The sequence below is a fragment of the Manis javanica genome, chromosome 1 (assembly GCF_040802235.1).
Source record: "Manis javanica isolate MJ-LG chromosome 1, MJ_LKY, whole genome shotgun sequence".
NCBI lineage: Eukaryota > Metazoa > Chordata > Mammalia > Pholidota > Manidae > Manis > Manis javanica.
Window position 1 is genome coordinate 1,075,999 of NC_133156.1, and position 24,066 is coordinate 1,100,064.

Below are 24,066 nucleotides of genomic sequence, written 5' to 3' on the forward strand. Positions count from 1 at the left end.
CTTTGATTCTTGCCTTGATCCTATGTGCAGGGTTTTGCAAATACTATTTCTTAGAAATAGTCTAACACAGGCTTTTATTTGCCTGTTTTAGTCTATTAGGGCTACTGTAACAAAGTACCACAGACTGGGTGGCTTTATAAACAACAAAAAGCTATGTTTCACAGTTCTTGAGGCAAGAAACCCAAGATTGGGCACCAGCATGTTTGGGTTCTGATGAAAGCCCTCTTCTGGGTTGCAGGCTGCTGACTTCTTGCTGTATCCTCATATGGTGGGAGGGGCAAGGGAGCTCTTTTTTTAAAGGGCATTGCCCTCATTTATGAAGGCTCCATTCTCATGACCTAATCATCCCCTCCACCCCACCCCATCCTCGCTATAGGTCCCACCTTCTGATACCATCATATTGGGCATTAGAAATTCTACACAGGAATTTTTTTGGGGGGGAGGTGGAGGACAAACATTCAGACCATAGTATAGCCTATTTCTAAAGTGAATTCTAGATGCCAGATCATGTTGTTTTATTCAAAATAAGTTTTTTTCTGTATTGGAAGGTCTGTTATATCAGACACATGGTTACTGGAGCTATCATATTGTTTGACATTATGGGCTAGGCATCTCAATCATGTTTACAATATTACATTGGGTTTTTTTTTCCTGTTAAGAATCTCAATTTGGCTTTTTCCTAAAACAACCATTGTCAGTTTAATTATATTTTTGCCTCTAGTTAAAATCACTTGCTCTGTACACTGGCTGTCTTGTCCATGTTTGAGGAAACTCCAGTTACGTTTCAGTGTATTTTTTCAAAGATCTATCACCCAAAAGGTGTGAAGTCCTCAAGATTTGAGAAGGCATTTTATTAATCTCTGTATCACAAGCATCTGGTATATAGTAGGTATTTATGTTTATTGAAATGAAGGAATTTCACCATTACAGATTCACTATTTCTATATTTTCCCGCTTGTTCCCTTCTGATATGGTTCCTTTGTCTGTTCCTCAAAAGTCATAAAGATATTATATGTGCTTATAAATATTCCTTAATGTAGCTGGTGAAAGAGGTAGGGAGCTAAGCTTATGTTCTCGCGTAAGGTCACATGACTACTGATGGTTAGGGTGGACAAGAGCCTTCTAAGATGCTTGAGCACAAGAGTGCCGATGTTCTGCCACGGCTGCCATTAGAAAAAAATTACTTTGGACATTCAAGATTACTGATTGTTACTAGAGTCCCATTGTATATGAAATAGCTTAGCTGTTACTTAGCAAATCTGTAAGGTTTTAAAAAGCATTTTAAAAATCTTTGGTTTGGTCTTACGTAGCAAAGGTCACTCCAATTTATTGGTCTAACTGATGGCATTTGAGACATTTAATAGTAAATTCATTAGCCAGTTCTTCTTTTTGAAAGATGCAAGGTTGATACCTGTTATAAATAGAAGTGCATATACTGCCTCTTCTAGATTACTGCCTTAAATTGCACCTAGAAAGAAGTTAGTAGATAGTTGACAGTGCAGGTCATTGATAGAAGTCTCAGTAGAGTAACACTGCTTCATAAAACATGTCAGTGGTTCATATTATAGGAAACTAAAAATGTAAACTTTAATGTGAATGAAACAACATTTCCATGTAACATGTTGCTGTTGTAGTTCTTATATACACGTTTTGTATATGTAGCTTAATGGGTAATTAATTATAAGCCAGCCATTTTTTTCAAAATTATATTCAGTGTATCTTTTGTCCTTTCTGTTAGAGTATTATTCATTTTATATAATGATTGAATCTTTACATTTAGTAAAGGTAGGAGTAGTTATAAGGTTGGAGAATTTGCTAGATCTTCCTTTGATAATGTTTATTGTCAATGTTACTAGCAGTTTGGAGGCATTTTTCCCATCTTTATTCAGGCATAATTGACATATAATAAACTGTCCAAATTAAAGAGCATCTTGAGTTTTAACATATGTATACACCTGTGAAAACCTCACTGCAACTTAGATAATGCTTGTTTCTATTACCTCCTCCCCCACCCCCCAATTTCCTCCTTTTTTATTTCATTCCCCTTCACTGCCTCGCCAGGCAACCACTGACCTGCTTTCTGACTCTATAGACCAGGTTGCATTTTCTAGAATTCTTTTATAAATGGAATCATATAGCGAATGTTCTATTTTGTCTTGCTTATTTCATTCAGCATCATTATTTTGCGATTCATGCATGTTGTATATATTAACAGTTCTTTCCTTGTTATTCCTGAGTGGTGTTCCACTGTATATACTACAAATATACTGTACCACAATTTCTTTACCCATTCATATGTTGATGGACATTTGAGTGTGTCCTATTGTATAGAGCTGCTAGGAATATTTGTGTACAAGTCTTTGTGTGGACATAGATATTTACTTCCCTTGGGAAAATACCTAGGATTGAAGTGGCTGGGTCATATGGGAGGTGTAATTTGACTTTTAAGGAAACTCCTGGTTTTACAAAGTAGTTGTACCATTTCATATTTTATATTTCTTCTAGTAGCATTTAAAAATTCTAATTGCTATTTTGGAGTCACTTTTACATTTATTTTACTTTTTCAGTTGTTATTTGAGAGCCATACTTTTTGGGGTTACAGGGAGGGGCTAAAATATTTAGACATTTTCCTCCCAGAACTTTAAGTAAATATCTTTTTGGAGAATTTGTAAAAATTGGAACTCTTTTCAGTAAGACATCATCAATGTGTTAGTTCATTTTTTCCTTAGTATGTGAAATGGGAAAAAAATGTGTTCTTAACTTCAGATTTCATAAAAAGAGGAAAGAAATACTTATAGTATTTGAAGAATTTGGTTTTCTAAGTAATTGCCAAGATAGTGTGAATCAGACATGAGTTTTATAGCATTTAGTATAGTTGCAGATTTAATAGGAGTAACTCTGGAAATCTTATAAAATAGGTTATGTAAGAATTTTCTTTGAAAAATCCCCAAAGTCATCTGTTAGGTACAGTGTTTGACATAATGCCTCTCCCTAAGTTCAGCGCAGTTCCATTTTCTGCTGCATTAGCCAGTGTTTATTTGCTTGCCACCGTGAAGTGGTTAGCTTGTGTGTACGGGTTGAGTCTAATGAAAAAATATGTAATTTAAAACACTAGAATTCTATTTGGCTTAATGCATAAGACATGTGGGAACTGATATAAATGGCATAGCAGATTAACATCTCATGCTGACTTTGGGTCATAAGTATACATTTTATTGAGAGGAATGGTGGGTAGAATTGCCTGTATCATTTAATTAAATGTTTATTTCTATCATTTTCTTTGCTGTGTGTAAATGGTTGTATTCTCATAAATTAAATGCGTATATGATGTCACTGCACTATAATATAATATGGCAGCAGCTGAATGCAAATAGAGGTAATAATTTACTAAGAGTAGGGTGGCTGATAGGCAGGTTTATTAAATATGTGTCCATTGGCCCTTTTGAGCTTACCTTAAGGGATTAGCATGGATAAGTAGCCGTCTGCACTTATTCAGTGCTTCTTTCCTCCTGCTCTACCTTATTTTTTTCTTTCTCTCTTGCTTATCTTTATAAATGCTGCCCAAAACCATAAGTATAAATCAGTGGTACAATTATTTTCTGTAGCTTTGTTGTGTATGTAAAATAAACTAAAAAATGATTCTAACAGTATGTTCTGCGTTCATGAATCTGAGCTTTTAACTGTTTGTAAACATTCAAAGTACTTCTATATAAAACATTAAAAAATCTCCTTTAGTTGCTTAACTTGTAAAATGCATTGTTTGATTTTCATATTTTGCTAAGAGTTAACAATGTTTATCTCTTTCACTAGCGAGAGTAACTGATGAGACAGTGTGGCAAAGAGGAAAGTTTACTTGACTTAGTGTTGCAGATCCTGAGCTTCAGCTGTATCACTAACCCACTTTGTAATGCTGGGAAAGTCACATTTCTTATATGTAAAATGTGGGGAATGGACTTGATGACCTTGAAAATTATGAAGATATTCTTCTGGGGAAGGGGAAGCAAATTTATAAAGGAAGTTGTTTTTAGAAACATTTTTATCTTGTAATGTAGGTTGTCCCATAAAGTTAATGGCTTCAGTAGAAATGATGTATAATCACTTTTGAATTTGTGTGTATCTCATCTCTTGCAGGATGCTTTAATCTGGATCCCAGTAGAGTTTTGGATGTCATTTTAGAAGTGTTTGAATGCAGGCCAGAACACGATGAATTCTTTATATCTTTATTAGAATCTTATATGAGTATGTGTGAACCGCAAACACTGTGTCATATACTTGGATCCAAGTTCAAGTTTTATCAGGTAATAAAAAAATGTGTATATGTGTATCTCTATATATCAATGGAGAAAGAGGGGGAGGTTAATTTCATCATTTTATATGTACAGTTTAATTTGATTTTGTTTGTAAATGATTGGCTCCAGCTCAGCCATTCAAGCAGAGGAGAGAAGATAAATGGATAGGTAACAAAGCAAGATGATCAGTGCTATATTAGTAGGGTGAATGGTTTGATGTGAAAGCCTAGAGGAAAGCATAATAAATATTTGCCTTTCAAGAGATGGAATCGGGGAGGACCTTAGAGATACGACCTTTTTTTCACCTGGTTCTTGGAGGATGAGTAGAAGTTTTTTGAGAGTTGTCCATGCAGGCGTAACAAGTACTGTGAGAGTGAGGACATGACAGTATGAATGTATGCAACAGATTGAAGAAATGGTACATAATCTGATGTGGCTGGATTGTAAGATGGGAAAAGAAGGGACCAGAAGTGAAGTTGGAAAGTTAGGTGCACTTTAGATTGTCAAGGTCCCTTGATATCTGTGCTGATTTAGAATTTTACTGAATAGATAGTACCCATCACAGTGACCTTTGGAATTTTTTATGGATGTGAATAAATTCTTAAGGCATATCGTAGCATAAATTTTCATTTAAAACACTATAGTAATTATCTAACAAATCTATGCTTTGGATTATTTCTGTTTCAATCCATTTTTCATATTATTACTATTACATTCTAAAATAGATGTAATTGACACACTGCACAAAAACCTCTGCCTGCAGAATGAAATTCAAACTTCCAAACATGGTAGAAAGGCTCCTCACAATCTAGCCCCATTCTTTCCTTCTATCCTCATCTTTAGTGATTTCATTTTCTTAAACCTAATATTCTCATCATAAGAAATTCCTAGCCATTTCCTGCATTTAGGTAAAGACAGTGCTACGTATAAACCTTTGTTTACATGCAGTTCTTTATAACTAGAAAAGTGTTCTTCCCCAACCATCTCACCTGTCTTTTCATCTTGTGAACTCCTATTTATTCTTTAAAATCAAGTGCTTCTTGTTCTGTAATTTCTTCACTGACACTTCACCCATGCAGAATTAGTCACTTTTTAATCTCTGTTCTCATAAAACTTGGCACAGAATTCTGGTACTTATCAGGTTATATTAGAATAAAACATATCTACATCCTTTGCAAGATTGTAAGCCACGTAGGACAAGGTCTGTGTTTTACTAATTTTTCTGAATTAATTTACTACTTAGCCTAGAGTACATGCTCACTAATTGTAAATGAGTGATCTATGTTTTAGGAAGATAACTGTTGATAGCATGGAGGATTTTAACATAATAAGGCCTCCATTGTCCTGTTGGTATAGCTTTCCTAATTTGTTTTCCTGCCTGGGGTACTTAGCTAGTCAAGAAATACTGATTTATTGAGTGTTTGTGATAATGGTGTTGCTTTGCTAGGCACTGAGGATACCCTGGTGAAGAGTGTGTATTCCTGTTCTCTGAAGGTCAAGTTTAGGATAATAATACAGTTTTTTAAGGATTTTCAAATGATAATATCCCCTACTGCCTTTGCTTATCTTTGATTTCCCATTTTTTGGGATGTTGCAGAAGAGAAGTCAGATGAGAACTTGAAAGCGTATACCGTTTTGATACCAAACAAGACTCATGGCAGGGTTTTCAGGCAAGAGCACTTTATCTTTGTTCAAGAATTGATGATAGCAGCTGTCCCCTGTTTCACCAGCAGCCAGGGAGGCCACTGTGCAAGTGTTAGTACAGGCAAAGAGAACTTAAAGTATTTAATCACATTTTAAGAGGCACTGTGGTTGTTTTGGGTTTGAGAACATGAAGCCAACTGCTGACATGACAGGGTAGCTGAAATTCAACTTGAGCATGCATGACTAGAGTATAGGTTAGGGCTTTGGAAATTGTAGGTCTTGGACCATATTGCAGTGAATAATGATAATCCACTGCATAACATCAAGTATTGCGAGTTTTAGAACTGAAATTTTTATATGAAAATATTCCTCATAATGGTAACACTTTTTGGGCTGAATTAAAATATCCCTGGGGGTCTTGACAATGTTGGAATAATCCTTTTTTTCAAAAATAGAATCTCTTTTTCTTATATGAGAAATGCCCAACCAAAAAATATTTGATTTTGAAATAACCTATTATTAGAAAGAATAACCCTCAAATTATAACACCATTCCCTTGTTTCTATTGCCCAAGTGATCTTGTTGTGACAGTCTGCAGTCTTAAGGACCCTTGAGGTTAAGGGAAGAAAAGTGTTTGTGTTAGAAGTTTTATAGTGTGGGAGGTAAAGGAAGGAAAGTCATAAAATCAGGAACTGCTAAGAATTAGGAGAAGTGCAAGTTGCAGCGCTCCAAAATCTTGAGACTACAGACTATCTACTGTTAAAAGAACATATGGGATGTGAACAGTTCCCAGGAATGTGTTGTTTTAAATTGTATGATTTTTCTCAAACTATTTAAATTCAGTTAGACAATGTCCATCATATCACAGATAAGTTTTCACAGATGCTTAGGGTGCCTAACTGGTTTTCTTGGTTTCACTGGAGATGGCTGGTAATTGTAGGTCTGCTTTGGATATGTAACTGTATTCTTATTATGTTAATGTGTGTGTGCAATTTAATTAGTAGTTTAAAACCTATACATGCTCAGGTTACTCTACAAGAAGATATGTCAAAGAAATAACCAATCTTCCCATGTTTTCTTCCGTCTGCTACTTCTATAGCTTTTCTTCTTCCTTCCTAATTACAACCCTTAAATCGAATTCGTGCCTCATATTGAATTTACCGAGTATCATAATTCTTCCAAGTGGTAAAGATACCTCAAGACAAATGCTGGGCATAAAACCCACAGGGCATAAATCTGCAAAGAAGTAAAAAGCTAACCTTTTCAAACAATAATGCTTCTCTCTCACTTACCAACTTTACATTTCCCTATATGGCCCCGGAAGATGACTGGCTAGCCAGAGACGGGTAAGATTCCTCAAGGGAGGAACAACCTAAGACAGGCACAGTCGCAGGGGGACCATCAGGTGAGAAATTGGGGATCAACAGAGGTGAAGCTTAGAACCTCACCCCCCCTGCTTTGAGAGAAATCTTCTGCATCCGTGGATGTTTTGTTGCCCTTGTCTAGCTTGGATTAGATACTTAGGCTATAGGCACACACCTGATCATCTACATTTGCTCTCTTACAGCACTAAACTATGTTTTCTACCTTTATCTTGCATCTACCTACCACTTCAGCATTTTATTAAAAATAAAAATAATAATGATAATAATAATTATAATAAGGGAGAAATGTGGGATTCACATATAAATCAAGTATAAAAATCAAACAAATATTCATATCTGACCTGATTGTTTGTAGTTCATAATGCATGATCAAAACTGAAAGTTTCTGTGGTGACTGCCCATGTACTGTTCACCATGTAAGAACTTATTCACTATGTAAGAATTTGTTCACCATGTAAGAACTTGTTCACTGTGCTTCAGAAGATCGGAGACTGATGAGAATTAGGCTTGGGGTGGATTAATGATTGTGCATTGTGTCCCCTGTACAGAATTTTATTGTTGTTACCTGTTAACAACCATTTTATCAATAAATATGAGAGATGCCCTCTCAAAAAAAAAATCAGGAACTGCTTAGGGGCTACACCCCTGGGAATTGGTTCCTGGACATGTATGGTCACCCTGTTTATCGGTCCCTTAATTTACTCCTCCCTCCCCTCTTCCTATCACTACCTGAAAATGTTCACTCCTCCTGTCTACAGCCCATATTTTCACCAGTTGGGAATTATTTGGATTGGCAGGCTTCTTCCCACTCCCCCCCATTGCTAAAACTTTTTGGCAAAGCTAATTATTTTGCTGTGAAGTCAGTGAGAGTGATTTTATTCTGGTTTCAACCTCCTCATACTGGATGTTTTGACTTGGAAAGATAGTAGGGGATATAAGCAGTTTTAGAGCACACGACCATTTTGGAAAATTGGGCAGGCACATTTGATTGATTTTCCTAACAGGGATTACTACAGTAGAGGGTTTCAGGACAACATGAGGGTCAACACAAAGGACAGGAGGAAGGAAGGAGTACTAGAAGGTGTGAGGGTACCCCAGGACTCTTAGGCTGGAGTTGTCTTGCCATCAGAAAGAAGAGCAAGATGATCACTCTCACCCGTATCACAGCCCCTTCATTCCTGGATTCAAGACAAAATAATAATAATAATAGTGGTGCCATGGTTAGGCAGTATTATAGCTGAAATTCATTCATTTAAGAAATAATGATTGAGCACCTCTTGTGTGCTAGGCAATGTTTCAGGTGCTGGGGTGAACAAATAGAAATCCTTGCCTTCATGATCCTCACATTCAAAGGAAGTTACATTGTATGTCAGAAGATGATCATTGTGATGGGGCAAACATAGAGTAGCATAAGGAAGATTGGGAGTGTTGGGAGTGGTAGGTTGCAATTTTGAGTAGAATGGAGAGAGTGGACCTTGTTAAAAAGGTAAGATTTCAGCAAAGATACAAAAGATGTGAGGGTGTAAATGTGCAGAAAATCTGGGGAAGAACCTTCAGGTTAAGAGAACTGCCAGTGCAAAGGCCTTAAGGTGTGAGCATGCCTGATGTGTTGAAGAATAGCAAGAAGACTAATGTGGGTGTGTCAGGGTGATTGAATGGCAGAGCGGTGGGGATGAGGTCTAACACGAGGGGCCACATTACACAGAGCCTAGTGCACGGTTTTTAACTTTGATGCTGGATGAAGCCAGTGGAGGATTTTGAGTAGGAGAGTGATATGCTCTGACTTTGTGTTTTCATTTTATTTCTCTTTTTCTTTTCCACTTTATTATGAACAGTTTCAAACATATAGGGAAGAGCGAATAGTGAAATAAATACCCATAGCCCATCACTTAGAAGCAAGTTTATAAACATGTTGGTATACTTTTTTGGAAATAATTATTTGTATTGCTGATATCATGAACATTTACTCCTACATATGTTAGTGTGTGCTTTTTAAAAGGTCATTTTTCTGTGTACCATGATACCAATTTCATATCTAACTAGATTGCCATCGTTATAGTGAACTCAGACCACATTCATATTTCCCAAATTATCCCTGAAATTTTATAGCTGGTTCATTCAAGTGATAATCCAAAGACCAAACATTACATTTGATTGTTAGGATTCATCAGTCTCTTTTAGTTTAGAATAGTGCCCACCTTACCATTAATGGCATTGACTTCTTGAAGAGACCATTCCCATAGAAGACTCTGCCTTTTGGATTTATCTAATTACTTTTTCATGATTGGTTTAATTTGTTCTTTGTCCCCTGTCTTTTATATTTGGAGTTAGGTCTAAAGTCTTGACTGTGTTCAGGTGAAATATTTTATCTCAGAAATATTTCATAGGTTGTACTATATATTTCATATAACATAATGTCTAATATCTGTCTGACTTTTAACATTCCAGAATACTGGTGACAGTCTAATATCTCCATTATACAATAATATTTCCGTCCTTGCCGATAGCAAGTAATCTGTAGTTTGTCACTTTGGTACCATGTGAATATCCAGTTTTTCATCAACCTTACATTAAGTGTCTTAGAATAGATGGATGATCCTTTCCTGAATCAGTTATTTCCTTAGCAGTTCCAAATTTTTCATTCACTAATTTTATCATGCCCCCTACATTTATTAGCTGTCATTCTTCTATAAAGAAGAGTTGTCCCTTATAAACTTGGGTTGTTTGGTTACCCTGAAATGAAGTTCCTATGAAAGCCAGGGAAAATGCTTTACTTTTTCCCCCATTAGTTACTAGCTGGCAGAGTGAGGAGCCTCTTTAGTAGCCACCTCTAATGGTGATATGAGTGGTGAGTGTGTGAGAAAGAGACAAAAGAGACAAAAAGACAGAGTGCATTTGCGTGTTGGCTTAGGTTTTCAAAGAATCAATATGGTTATGGTAGCAGTAGAAGTTGACGAGATCCTGAACATAATTTGAAGGTAGAGTCAGTAGTATTTGCTAATGGATTAGATACAGAATGTGAGAAAGTAGAGTTAAGGACTATCTTAACATTTTTTTTGGACTGACCATTTAAAAAGGTGATGTTGTCATCATTGGGATAGGGTAAATTTTAGGTGGAATGGGTTTGGAGTGTTGAGAATAGGAGTTAGGAATTTAGTTTTGGACATGTTAAGTTTGAGGTTGTGTTAGATATCCAAGTGCAGATGTTGAGTAAATAATTGGATATATGGATCTGGTGTCCAAGAGAACAGAATGGGCTAGTGATAGAATATTGATGTCAAAGGCATGTAGATATTTAAAGTGGTGATACTGTATAAACTCAACAAGGGTTCAATATGGAGAGACAAGAGGAGAGAATCAACAGCTGAGCCTTGGGGTACGCCAATGTTAAGGGGCCTGGGAGAAGAGGAGGAACCAGCAAAGCAGGTATAGCAGGAACATATAAAGTAAGAGGAAAACAGAATGTAGCATCTTTTTGTAAGCTATATAGAAGAAGGAATGATGAACTCTGTTAAATGCCTCTGGGCGGTCATTTGAGATGACTAAAAATTGATCATTGGATTTATCAGCAGAGAGGTCTAAAGTAGCCAATTTGGTAGAGTTAGGGTGGCGTTAAGAGAGAATGGGGAGAGTGAAATTAGAGACAGAATAGACAACTATATAAAGGAGTTTCTACCAAGAGGGACAGACAAATGAGGTGGTAGCTGGCAGGAGAATGTGAGCTTGAGGGTTTTTTTGAATATGGGAAAGAGAACATATGTATGCTAATGGGAACGACTGAGTGGAGAGGAGGAAACCTGGAGATGTAGGAGAGAGGAGAGAATTATTGGAATAGTGTTTTGAGTAAGATGGACTGGAGTCTATGGCATAAGTGGATGTGTTGGCTTTAAATACGACCATAGAGAGTTCATCTGTAATAATCGGTAGAAAGGCAGCATATGTAGGTACAATTTTTGGTAGGAGGGTAGATATGGTGGTGAAAGTTTATAGCAGTCCTGTTAATTGCTCCCGTTTTCTTGCTGAAATAGGAAGCAGGGTCAGCCTCTGACAGAGAGGATGAAAGAGGAGATATGGAGGTTAGGAAAGAGGGTAGGAAATAGTTGTGTAGGGCAATGAATGGACAAGAGAAAATAGAATATGATTGGCCAGCAGCATTAAGGACCCACTTGAGGGTGGGTACTTGAAATCAGCATATTGGAGGGGTTGTAGCTATTGGTAATTTTAAAGTTTAGGATATGGAGCTAATGGCTGAAATAGTGTAGAGGAGAAGGTCTTTGGAAGAGAGGAATTCAAGGAACTGAGAAGGCAGCTCGATGGAAGGATCACTTACGTATATATGAAAATCTCCAAAAATTAAGAAATGAATAGAGTTAAGACAGTGACAGTGAAGGCCATTGCTAAATGAAGGATAGTGACCAGGGGTCCACAGATAGCAGCAATAGGACAGCACTGAAAATGGCATAGTAGGGACGTCCAGAGCTCTGTCCCTCCATAAAAGCAACCAGTGAATTGGCAAAAACTCTCAGTCAACTTTTACAGAACTCTGGAATTTAGCAAAAACCTTGAAGCGACCAAGAAAAGGCTTGGTGAAGAAAGAAGATGCTGGTCTGGGGTAAGAGAGCACTGTGGTGTCTTAAATTGCTTGCCTACTATCGCTCACACCCAGATTGGTGGTGTCTGTGAGACGATAGAAGCCCACATTCCTAGTGCAGATTGCTAATGCCAGAGGATACAAAGAATTGTTCTCAAAGAGCTGTGGGTTGTGACCTGTCTGGCTGCTTCCTGAAGGACTGGTGCAAGGGCCTGTCTTTGTTTCACCAGACTGGCGCTATCCCCAGGGCTGGGGTAGTTTTGACAAAAGTATTTAAAAGCACAACTATTGGCTTTAGCAGCCTGGAGCAAGAGACAACAATCAAATAAGCAATAGAGAGACTTGAAAGCCTAGAAAGGAAGGAGTTGGATAAGGAGATACGTGGGAGAATAAGGATTTTTAAAACGCTCTTTCATATACCAGGGAATTGCAGGAAAAATGGCCACGTACATGCTCAGAACTGAATGCGGGCTCAGAAAAGAGCTGAGAAGACCCCTAAGCCTTTTCCTCTGGCTGACCTTCAGGCTCTGCACAAGCGGGAAGTGAAAACTAAGGCAGAGTTGCAAATGACCTGGCCGAGTGTTGAGGAGGCCCTAACAATACAGCCAGTGTGCAAAGACCAGAGGAGTATTTTTTTTTCTCTTTTTTCTTTCTTTTTGTTTTGGCTTCAGGCCTTTAAGAAAATTCAAAGCTAACAACACAGATTTAAGTAGCCACACAAGACAATAATACAGACTTTACAAAGTGAGTTTAGAAAAGTCACTAAAAAAGCAAGCAACAATAACCCATAATAAGCAGCATCAACAAACCCCTCAGAGAGGCGGCAGGATCTGATTTTAAGAGTTGTCACATGATCCTCAAAACGTCTGGTTTTCATGAAGAAATGAGGTATGCAAAGCAAAGCATGGCTCATTCACAAGGAAAAATAAATTAGTAGAAACTGTCCCTGAGGAAGCCCAGGTGATGGACCTACTAGGTCAATTAAACTAACATTTCTAAATACGCTTATGATCTATAGGAAACCATGCGCAAGGAACTAAAGCAAACCAGGAAAGCACTGTCTCACCAGGTAGAGAATATCAATAAAGAAATAGAAATCATAAAAAAGGAACCAAATAAATTCTGCAGTCAAAAAGTATAACTGAAGTGAAAAATTAACTAGAGGGGCACAAGAGCAGAGGGGGGGAGGCTGAGGAAACAATCAGCCAACTTGATGAGTCAATTGAAGTAGATCAGGCTGAGGAGCTGAAATAGAAAAGAATGAAGGAAAATGACAGAGCCTAAGAGACCTATAGGACACCATCAACTGTACCAATATGGGCATTACCGCGTCCCAAAAGCTGAGGACAGGGAAAGGGACAGAAAAAATAATGGTTGAAAACTTCCCGAATTTGAAGAAAGAGATGAATGTGCACATCTAAGACTTTCCATTAATACCAAGCAGGATAAACTCAAAGGATATCTGCACTGAGACCCATTTTAGTCAAATCATCAAAAGACAGAGAATCTGGAAAGCAGCAAAACAGGTGACCCATTGCATAGAAGAGATTGTCATAAGATGAACAGCTGATTTCTCTTCAGAAGGCAGTGGGATGGTGTATATAAAATGCTAAAATAATAAAACTGACAACCAGGAATTCTATACTGAACATGATTGCCCTTCAACAATGAGAGATTATGAGCTGGACTAGTAGACCTGCCCTTCAAGAATGCTAAAGGGAGTCCTTCAGACTGAAATGAAAGGACACTAGGTAGTAACTTGAAGCCATATCAAGAAATAAAAAGAACCCTGGTAAAGGTAACTGCATAGGTAAATATAAAACCAATATTACTGTATCTTTTAGTTGTAGGCCTTCCTTTTTTCCTATATGATTTAAAAGACAAAGGCATTAAACAGTAATTATAAATGTAATTGGCACACATTGTGTAACACTGGAGGGATAGAGATATATACGTGCTTTCTGTATACTATTACATTGAGTTTTTATATAGTATTAAAACTAAGTTGGTATTAATTCAAACTATGTTATTACAAGTTTAAAATGTTAATTGTAATATCCCAGGTAACCAATAAGAAAATAACTAAAAAACACACAGAAAAGGAAAGGAGAAGGGAACTAAATGGTACATTCTAAAAAAAACAAGCACAAAAGAAAGCAATACTAGAGGAAATGAGGGACAAAAAATAATGTAAGACATGGAAAACGAATAGCAAAATGGCAGAAAGCCTTCCTTGTCAGTACAGTTGACCCTTAAACAACATGGGTTTGAACTGTTCAGGTGCACTTACATGGGGAATTTTTCCAATAAATATATTGGGAAATGTTTTTGAGATTTGTGACAATTTGAAAAAAAACATTTTATTGTAATAATACAGTATATAATACATATAACAGAAAATATGTTAATCAGCTGTTCATGTTAATGGTAAGGCTTCTTGTCAGTAGGCTATTAGTAGTTATGTTTTTGGGGAGTCAGAAGTTATGTGTGGATTTTCAACTGTGTGGAGGTCATCACCCCTAACCTAGCCATCCTGCATTGTTCAAGGGTAAACTATAACACTTTAAATGTAAATGGATTAAACTTTGTAATAAAAAAGACACAGTTCGATAGAATGTATAAGAAAGCATGATCCAACTTTATGCTATCTGTAAGACTCACTTTAAATACAAAGATACAAATATGTTGAAAGTGAAAGTGTGGGCATTGGTATCCCATGCAAATAACATCCAGGAGAGACCTGGGTAGCTCTTTGAATATCAGGCAAAATAGACTTCACTCTATAAACCAATTAGAATTGACAGGCATATATAGAACACTCTACCTAACAATAGATGACACATTATTCTTAACTGCACATATAACATTCTCCAGGGAAGACCCTTGGATGGCAAAGTAAGTCTAAGTACATTTGTACAAAACATATTATTTGACTATGATGGAATAAAACTAGTTAACAGCAGTAGTGATTGATAAGAAATCCAAAGCTGGGTGGGTTTTAGTGAGGGTGCAGGGGAAAAAAATAGACTGAAAACAACTATTAAAAGCAAACATGATTCGTACTTCACCTCCAGGCCTAGTAGTGTGGGGCCTGGGGAAAATAGCCACCAGGTTACAGTGGGAGTGGTGTTCCTAGAGAGTGCTAGGCTCTGTTCAGGCATGAAGGTGGAGGGGACATTTAGAGGACAGGTTCAGATATAGGGGGTTTTGCTGAGGACGAGTCATGAAGTCAAGAGGATTCCATGGAAGTTTCTTGAGAATGTGGAAAAGTGGAATGGACAGGACAGAATAAGGATTGTGCAGGGCAGTATCAGGAGCAGAGTATGGAAGCTGACGTATGGCTGGGAGTTGGGGGCTTGTGGTGACTCATTTAAATAAAGATAATGGAAATAATGAGAATAATACCTGGTGGATTCAGGTCAGGTAGTGAGGTTTTGTGGGTTTGCTCTGAAATCCTGACTACCATTTGTTTTTATGGGAACATGTTTTGATACTAAGTAACCATGTACAAAAGTTTAGAATTAAACTCTTAAGTTGATGACATCTCTTATCTGTCTTAAAAATTAGAGTAGAAAAATGCCTTTTTTTATGATAAACCTATTTGCTTTTTTAGGTTCATATGGTATGTGCAAAACACCTATCACAGTTGTGGGGGAAGCCTTACAAAGATCTCATTTTCAGTTTTGAGAAGCAAAACAGTATATTGTTACTGTTTGCTTTTTATTTTCTTTTGGCCATTTAGTAATTGCCAGTTGTCCTCACTTCACTCTTCCATTCATCTGACCACAAGCAGTTTAAAAATTAGGGAAAGGTCTTCCTGACAGCATCAGATATCCTTGTTTCTATGCAGGGTCTGCAGGGCTGGCCTAGAATTGACCATTTTTATTTTAAAATGTTGGTTTATCCATGTGTAATATGTATAGAGACCTGTTTTGAAGGGGTAATCTGCTAATTTACATAGCACAAAACCAAGAAATAAAAGAATAGGGAGAAAAAAATTAAAGCAGACACAGAAAGTGCTGCACTTACCAATTTGTCCGTCTATCTGCATCTCCACTGAGAACACCTAAAAAAGCCAGGTAAGAAAACACAAAAACAGAAACCCAAACTAAATATTATGCAGTATAAAGTGTTACTCTATTCAATTTCCAGATTTTATTAAACTATTAGCATGCATTGTATAGTGTATCCATTTTGAAATCTTTCCTCATGCTCTTTAGAAGATGTTCTAATATGAAAAGGGATGTTGAGATAAGTATCTTTGTCCTGCATTCAGATGTTATGTATGATCAGGAAGAAGAATGAAGCTTATTGTTAACCTAGAGTTATTTAGTCTCTTTGCTCTTAATTATTGGTAGGTAAAGGATATGATTTTAATTGTATTTTGTGCACTAAGGAGAAACTTTTCTTCTGTTCTTCAAGGAACTAAATGGAGAGACCCCTTCATCTTTATACAGAGCTGCAGCAGTACTTCTACAATTTAATATTATTGATTTAGATGATCTTTATGTACATGTAAGTCAATAGGCTGCTAACAATATTTAGTTGTCCATCCCAGGGGTGCGGGGAGGAGTAGACAGCCTTTATAGCACTCCAAGGTTGGTCCTAGGCTTTCACGTCTTAATTTTTGAAGCCTTAATGCTTCATTGCTTTGTGTTTACTTTATAAAGGGAATGAATTTAATGCTTTGTCAAACTGTGGAAATCAGATACTTTAATCATCCTTGCAGGATTCAAAGTTGGATATGACATTCTCAGTTGTCATCAAGGCATATCTCATGGGGGAGAAGCCAAATTCTAAACAGTGTGGATTTAGACTTCTCTATTATACCTAAATAACAGGAAATGTGGGATTACCTAGATACTTGTTCCTTTTCCCCAAAATGTTAATTTTAGGCATTTAGGATGAATTTCCGGATCCAGGATCTAGAAGAGTATGTATGAGATTGTGATTAATGACCTCTAGTTTAGCAACAATTTAGCCTGTCAGTTTAAATAAAACTAAGTTTGTAGTATACCAATTACTGTTTTATTAGGTTGTGTGCTAGGATATCTGTGAACTTAAACTTGTCCAAAGCTGACATAACCTTCACTGCTTTTGCAGTCACTTTCCAACTTTCTTGATTATCATGTACTGTGGTTTACAGAGTTGACTACAACTTGGTCTTTCCCTTGGAGGCAGTCATAGTCTAGCAAGGGAGAAACATTTTGCATTATATAGTAAGTACTCTGCTGGAGGTATTCACAGAGTGCTGTTGGGTCTTAGGATAGATAGTGACTCTCTATGTTGGAAGGCTTTTCCAGACTAGTGATGTTGAACTGGGATCTTGATAGATGTGTAGGTGTTGGCTAAGCTTACAAGGTAGGAAGCTTTGTAAGTAAAATGAACTGGGTATAGAGGTGGAGGTTTGAAACGGCCTTATCATCACCTCAGGGGAACATCAGGAAGCTCAAAGTCATTGGACCCTGGGCTGGTATGTACGGGAAATGAAGATGGAGAAATGGATTGGGGCTGAACTGTGTTCACTTCATAATAAACATGTGTTCACTAGCAAGATGTGGCGTGGCAGTTGTAACTTTATATGCACCCAGTAATACATTCCCAAAATAGACAAAACTAGAAAAAGAAATTTAAGAAGCTTAAAGTTCATCCATTGTAATGAGAAATTTTAGAGAGAAATGGCAGTACTCTATATAAAAGATGGGGACCATATAAAAGATGGGGACCTACAGAAGATATATAGGAAAACAATAAAAATAGAGGGCAAAAAGAATAAGCAGTGGAGAGCATAATGAATGACAAAAGTTTAACTCCTTGTACCAGTCTATAGTGACTTGTCTTCCACCCCCTCTTAGCTACTGAATTATTAGATTATGCATTTCTTGGGGCGGGTACACTTTTATAGCTCACTATAGTGCCTATCAGAAACTACTAAATAATGGATTGTTTTCTGTGTTTTTCTTTGTGTCTGGGTTACTTTATGAAATGTCTACATTAACCATCTTCCATGCATACAAGATGGCTGTCTTTGAGATACTCAGTCCTTTTTCATGTTGGAGGGTCAGCTATACACAATAGTAATAAACTAGAAACTAGTTTGTGACTTAAGTCATATAGTTGTCTAGGAAATGACAACTAAGATGTCAAATTGTTTATAATTTTTCTACTTTAGATTTTTCATTTAGAGGAATCAAATTTATGCTGTTATGTAATTCAGTAGCTCACCTCTCCCAAATTGTATCTCTATGTAGTACTTTATTTAATTTGGAGTTTGTCCTTTAGAGGGGTAATCTGATATTTTTAATGGAACAGGTATACATTTATTGGGTAAACCAAGTTCAGTGGTAAGCATCACTGTTATAGTATTGTGTTAACATGAAACTTTGAACTGCTACAAGATGTTAAAAGGTATACAAAATTTAAGCTCTTAATTAGATTATAAAATTATAATGGAGAGAAACTTATTTAGAAGGGATATCATGGCCATGAATAAGCTTGACTTTGTTATTTTCAGTTTTATTGAGTGTAGTGTTTGCTTTTTATGTGCAAATAGTATTAGCTGTTATATGAAATTTTAATGAACCATTTTTAGCTTCTTCCAGCTGATAATTGCATTATGGCTGAACACAAACGAGAAATTGTGGAAGCTAAGCAAATTGTTAGAAAACTTACAATGGTTGTATTGTCTTCCAAAAAAATGGATGAGCGAGACAAAGAAAAGGAAAAAGAAGAGGAGAAAGTAGAGAAGGTATGTGGTTCATTCTAGTAAAATCAACATTGTCTTCTGGATTTAGAATTATTTAATTAGTTAATCAACAATTTATTAATTTTGATTATGCTGAAGAAAGGTGGTTTGATTTCTTACATACATTTCAAAATGAGTTCTAAGTAAAATCACAAATGTATTTGTGACTTTTATTTGTGCTCTGTCTCTGAAGTCCCAAGGGGTTCTCAAAGGTGAATGAGTTCTAGTTTGCTGTGGCACAGAACATTAAGTACAGTGTAGTATATAATCCTTAGTCTAAAAACTGTCACACTGTGTCTGCTAAATGAAAAAACAGATTCTGTTTTTTTTTCAGTTGGTAAAAAACTTGATTGTAGTTTCTGGAAAATACCATTGCATTTACCATGAATGGCAGCCATAGTTGACATACATTGTTGTATTATTTAGCTCAATTTTTTAAAAATAAAGAAATTAGGATTTATTGGTGTCTGGTCTGTATTCTTACTGTAATTGTTTATTTTTAGCCACCTGACAACCAAAAACTTGGTTTGTTGGAAGCCTTGTTAAAGATTGGTGATTGGCCGCATGCCCAGAACATTATGGATCAGATGCCTCCATACTATGCAGCTTCACATAAGCTAATAGCCCTTGCTATTTGCAGGCTTATTCACATAACTATTGAGCCGCTCTACCGAAGGTATGTTAGTATATGCTTTAGTACTCATTGAGGTAGAATTAGTTTAGGACTATAAAAAAATCTGCATGTTTATCGTGTCTCTTCAAACCAAACATATATTTTAGTATGTTTTATCAGAAGATACAAATTAATCACAGTGTATCAGTTTGATATGTGTTAATTAGTGACTTGTCTCCTAACGTCTATATCAGGTGTTACAGAGTGTGTGCTGCAGTGTAGTCTAAAAAGTATAGGTTAGACTTCTAGGTTGAGTTTGTTCCATTGAGAGTGAAAACTCCATTCTTCTGTTCTTTACTTTTCCTCCTATCTGAGGGGCAGAGAATTCTAAGGTTTTTACTTAGTGTATTTTCCTCTATCCTGCGTTGAGTGGCTCTGAGTGAGGCCTTTGCCTCTCTGCTTGCCTTATCTTTCCTGACATTTAGGCTGCTGTTGGGGAAATTGCTAGTGCAGCCTCCCTCATCATCCCTAGTTACTGTGTCGACCAGTCCTCTAGTCCTCAGCCTACTTGCAGGATACTTAGGAGCAGTATTGGCAGAAGCTCTGGCTTCCGCCCCAGAGAGCAGAGCCTGCCTCAAAAGCCCCAGCCTTGTGACTTGTGGGTAGCGGCTGGCTGCTGCCTTCAGTGCCACCTGGGCTGTGGACCATGAAGGCTTCTTCTCAGAGAGTGACCCCTGTGACTCCACAGCAGGTGAGAACTCTGGGCATGCTGTGCTTTTTAGTGTGACACACTCTTTCCTTATGCTGCTCACCTTCCCTCCCACCACCTACCTCATACTCCGTCTAGCTAGTGGAACACAGATTGAGAAATGTTTATTGACTTAAGTCAGTGTTGTTTTATCCATATTTTTCTGTTTCATCTTCCAGTGTCTCTGACATCCATCCCTTGTTCCCCATGCCCATATTCAAATTCCTGATACTGGCCAAGTTTAACTAAAAACAAATTCATATGATGTGTGTTAAGTGTTACTTGAAATTTGCATTTTTCTAATTTCCTTTTCTTAGGCTCTAAATTTAAAGCATTCTCCTCTGAGTTCTTGATTTTTTTTCAAATGAGTATTGGTTTTGTATTTTCTACTAGTTAAATTATCTGGTAGAATAAAGTTAGGCACAGTTGAAATATAGAAAGCAAATATGAGCAAGAAAGGTTTTACTTACTGATTAATATGACTGTATTAATTTAAAATGGGCAATTCAATAGTATTAATAAGAATTTTACTTCCTTTTATAGAGTTGGCATTCCTAAAGGTGCTAAAGGCTCACCTGTTAATGCTTTGCAAACTAAGAGAGCACCAAAACAAGCAGAGAGCTTTGAAGACTTTGAGGAGAGATGTCTTCAGTATGTTCTGTTACCTTGGTCCTCATCTTTCTCATGATCCCATTTTATTCACGAAAGTGGTGCGCATTGGCAAATCATTTATGAAGGAGGTTAGTAAGAGTCTTTTTTTCCAAGCAGAAAACTAAGTTGTGGAGTGAACATGTTCTGAGCTTATTTCTGTTTTTATTTCTCTTGAAATTAAAAGAACATGAACTTAAGAAAAAAAGGTTGATGGTTAAAGTTTTGGGGAAAGTCCATTGTATCCTCTCTCTCTCTCTCTCTCTCTCTCTCTCTCTCTCTCTCTCTCTCTCTCTCTCTCTCTCTATATATATATATATATATATGTATATATATATATATATATGTATATATATATATGTATGTATGTATGTATGTATAGACATATATAGATACATAAAACTTGAATTTAGCTTGATTATTAGTTGTCACCCACATAGGAAAATATGCTTTGGAACAAGTGATTGCTTTTGAATCACCTTATAATTAGTGGTTGACTCAGTGTTCTTTCCTCTTGCTTTTCTTCTGCTCAGTTATTTTCTTAGCTGCAATTTTTAATCATTGCCATGATTTGTATGAAATCCAAACTGTTGAGGAGGACCCATTCCTTAGTTTTTATAGTAAGCTTTTCATTGAAATAAAGTACACAAGTCATAATTGTACAACTCAGTGGCTTCTTCCAAACAGAATACCCATGTGCCCCCCACCCAGATTAAGAAATACAACAGTACCGGTGCACCAGAGTTTTCCTTGTACTCCTTGTGGTCGCTACTCTATGAGTAACCATTTGTGCTGCTTTATTTTAAATCATCTTTGAGTTATTATTGACATACAGTAAACTTCACTCATCTTAAGTGTATAATTTGATGAGTTTTAACAGATGTGCACACGTTGTGTGTTCACCACCACAATGATGACATTAAATATTTTCATCACCCCAGGAAGTTCCCTCTTGTCAATTCCTTCCCCTTCATTTCTGGTTCCTGGCAACCACTGGTAGGCTTTCTGTCACTATAGTCTTGCTTTTTCTAGAACTTCATGTAAATGGAGTTCTATAGAGCATATTCTTTTCTGTCTAGTTTCTTCCACTTTGATGCTTTTGAGATTCGTCCGAGTTGTTGCACAGGTCAGTAGTTCCTCAATTACTGAGTAATATTTCATTATATAGACATACGAGAGTTTATCCATTGACCAGTTGAGAGGCATTTGGGTTGTTTCTAGTTGGGGGCTATTATAAGTAAAGCTGTTGTGAATATTCTTATACAAGTCTTTGGGGGTTGAAGGCACATTTTTTCCCCAGGAATGGGATTGCTGGGCCATACAGATAAGTGTATATTTAACTTTTTGCCAAACTATTCCAAGATGTGTGTATCATTTTGTATACCTGGAAGCAATGTATATGACTTCCAGTTGCTTCACATACTCATCAACACTTGGTATTTTCAGTCTTTTTAAACTTTAGTCACTCTAATGGGTGTGTAGTGGTATCTGTTGTGCTTTTAATTTATGTTTCCCTGGTGATCCATAATGTTGAACATTTTTCATGTCCTTCTTTGCCATTTGCAATCATCCATATTGAAATGTCCATTTAAATCTGCAACCCATTTTTAGCTGGGTTGTCTTCTATTATTACTTTTCACTTTGATTTGCCTTTTTATTTTATGAACTTTTGAAAAGCAAAAACTTTTAATTTTGATTAATTCCAAGTTAGCAGTACTTTTATGGTTTGCTTTTTGTATTCTAAGAAATCTTCGTGTAATCCAAAGTCTTAAAGCTGAAAAGGATACATAATTTCTTTTCTGTTGTAAAACAAGGCAGCCAAAAGACTGGAAATTGTTACCAGCACAATAGCAGTTTTCTCCAGTGTTTGGTAATTGCATGTCATTTTGATTTATATGTGTGTGTGTGTGTATATATATATATATATATATATATATATATATATTAATTTTGGTATCATTAATATACACTTACATGAGCAACATTGTGGTTACTAGACTCCCCCCATTATCAAGTCCCCACCACATACCCCATTATAGTCACTGTCCATAGCATAGTAAGGTGCTATAGACTCACTAACTCTCTGTGCTATACTGCCTTTGCAATACCCCACCACTACATTATGTGTGCTAATCGTAATGCCCCTTATCCTTCCCTTCCCACCCATCCTCCCCAGTCCCTTTCCCTTTGGTAACTGTTAGTCCATTCTTGGGTTCTGTGAGTCTGCTGCTGTTGTCTTCCTTCAGTTTTTGCTTTGTTCTTATACTCCACAGATGAGTGAAATCATTCAATACTTGTCTTTCTCCACCTGGCTTATTTCACTGAGCATAATACCCTCTAGCTCCGTCCATGTTAATTTTGATTTTTGATAATAGTAACTGCCTAGAAAATTTAACAGCTGTTGTATATCAATCCTTTGGCTACTGAAATATTTGATCTACCATTTAATATTTAGCTGGTCAAATTTTTTAATTTATTTATTTTTTATTTTATTTTGGAATCATTAATCTACAATTACATGAAGAACATTATGTTTACTGGCTCCCCACTTCACCAAGTTCCCCCCTAAACCCCATTACAGTCACCGTCATCAGCATAGTAAGATGCTGTAGAGTCATTAATTGTCTTCCCTGGGCTGCACATCCCTTCCCATGCTTCCCCCCACATTATGCATGCTAATCAGAATGGCCCCTTTCTTTCCCCCCTCTTATCCCTCCCTTGCCACCCATCCTCCCAAGGCCCTTTCCCTTTGGTAACTGTTAGTCCATTATTGGGTTCTGTGATTCTGCTGCTGTTTTGTTCCTTCAGTTTTTTCTTTGTTCTTATACTCATACATGAGTGAAATCATTTGGTACTTGTCTTTTCCACCTGGATTATGTCACTGAGCATAATACCCTCTAGCTCCATCCATGTTGTTGCAAATGGTAGGATTTGTTTTCTTATGGCTGAATACTATTCCATTGTGTATATGTACCACATCTTTATCCATTCATCTACTGATGGACACATGGGGTGCTTCCATTTCTTGGCAATTGTAAACAGTGCTGTGATAAACATAGGGGTGCATCCGTCTTTTTCAAACTGGGCTGCTGCATTCATATGGTAAATTACTAGAAGTGGAATTCCTGGGTCAAATGGTATTTCTATTTTGAGCTTTTTGAGGAACCTCCATTCTGTTTTCCACTCTAATTGAACTAATTTACTTTCCCACCAGCAGTGTAAGAGGGTTCCCCTTTCTCCACAACCTCGCCAACATTTGTTTTTGTTTGTCTTTCGGATGGTGGTGATCCTTACTGGTGTGAGGTGATATCTCATTGTGGTTTTAATTTGCATTTCTCTGATGATTAGCAATGTGGAGCATCTTTTCCTGTGCCTGTTGGCCATCTGGATTTCTTCTTTAGAG

The 24,066-nt window shown here is 36.8% G+C and overlaps 1 protein-coding gene across 1 annotated transcript in view; it reads left to right on the top strand.

The window, feature by feature from the left end:
- Nucleotides 1-24,066, top strand: part of LOC140848447 (THO complex subunit 2-like) — a 116,758-nt gene that overhangs the window by 35,892 nt on the left and 56,800 nt on the right. Inside the window, 6 exon segments of the mRNA XM_073232012.1 lie at nucleotides 4,132-4,298; nucleotides 16,332-16,424; nucleotides 18,502-18,657; nucleotides 19,158-19,330; nucleotides 20,559-20,646; nucleotides 20,648-20,755. Coding sequence (XP_073088113.1) covers nucleotides 4,132-4,298; nucleotides 16,332-16,424; nucleotides 18,502-18,657; nucleotides 19,158-19,330; nucleotides 20,559-20,646; nucleotides 20,648-20,755 — 785 coding nt within the window.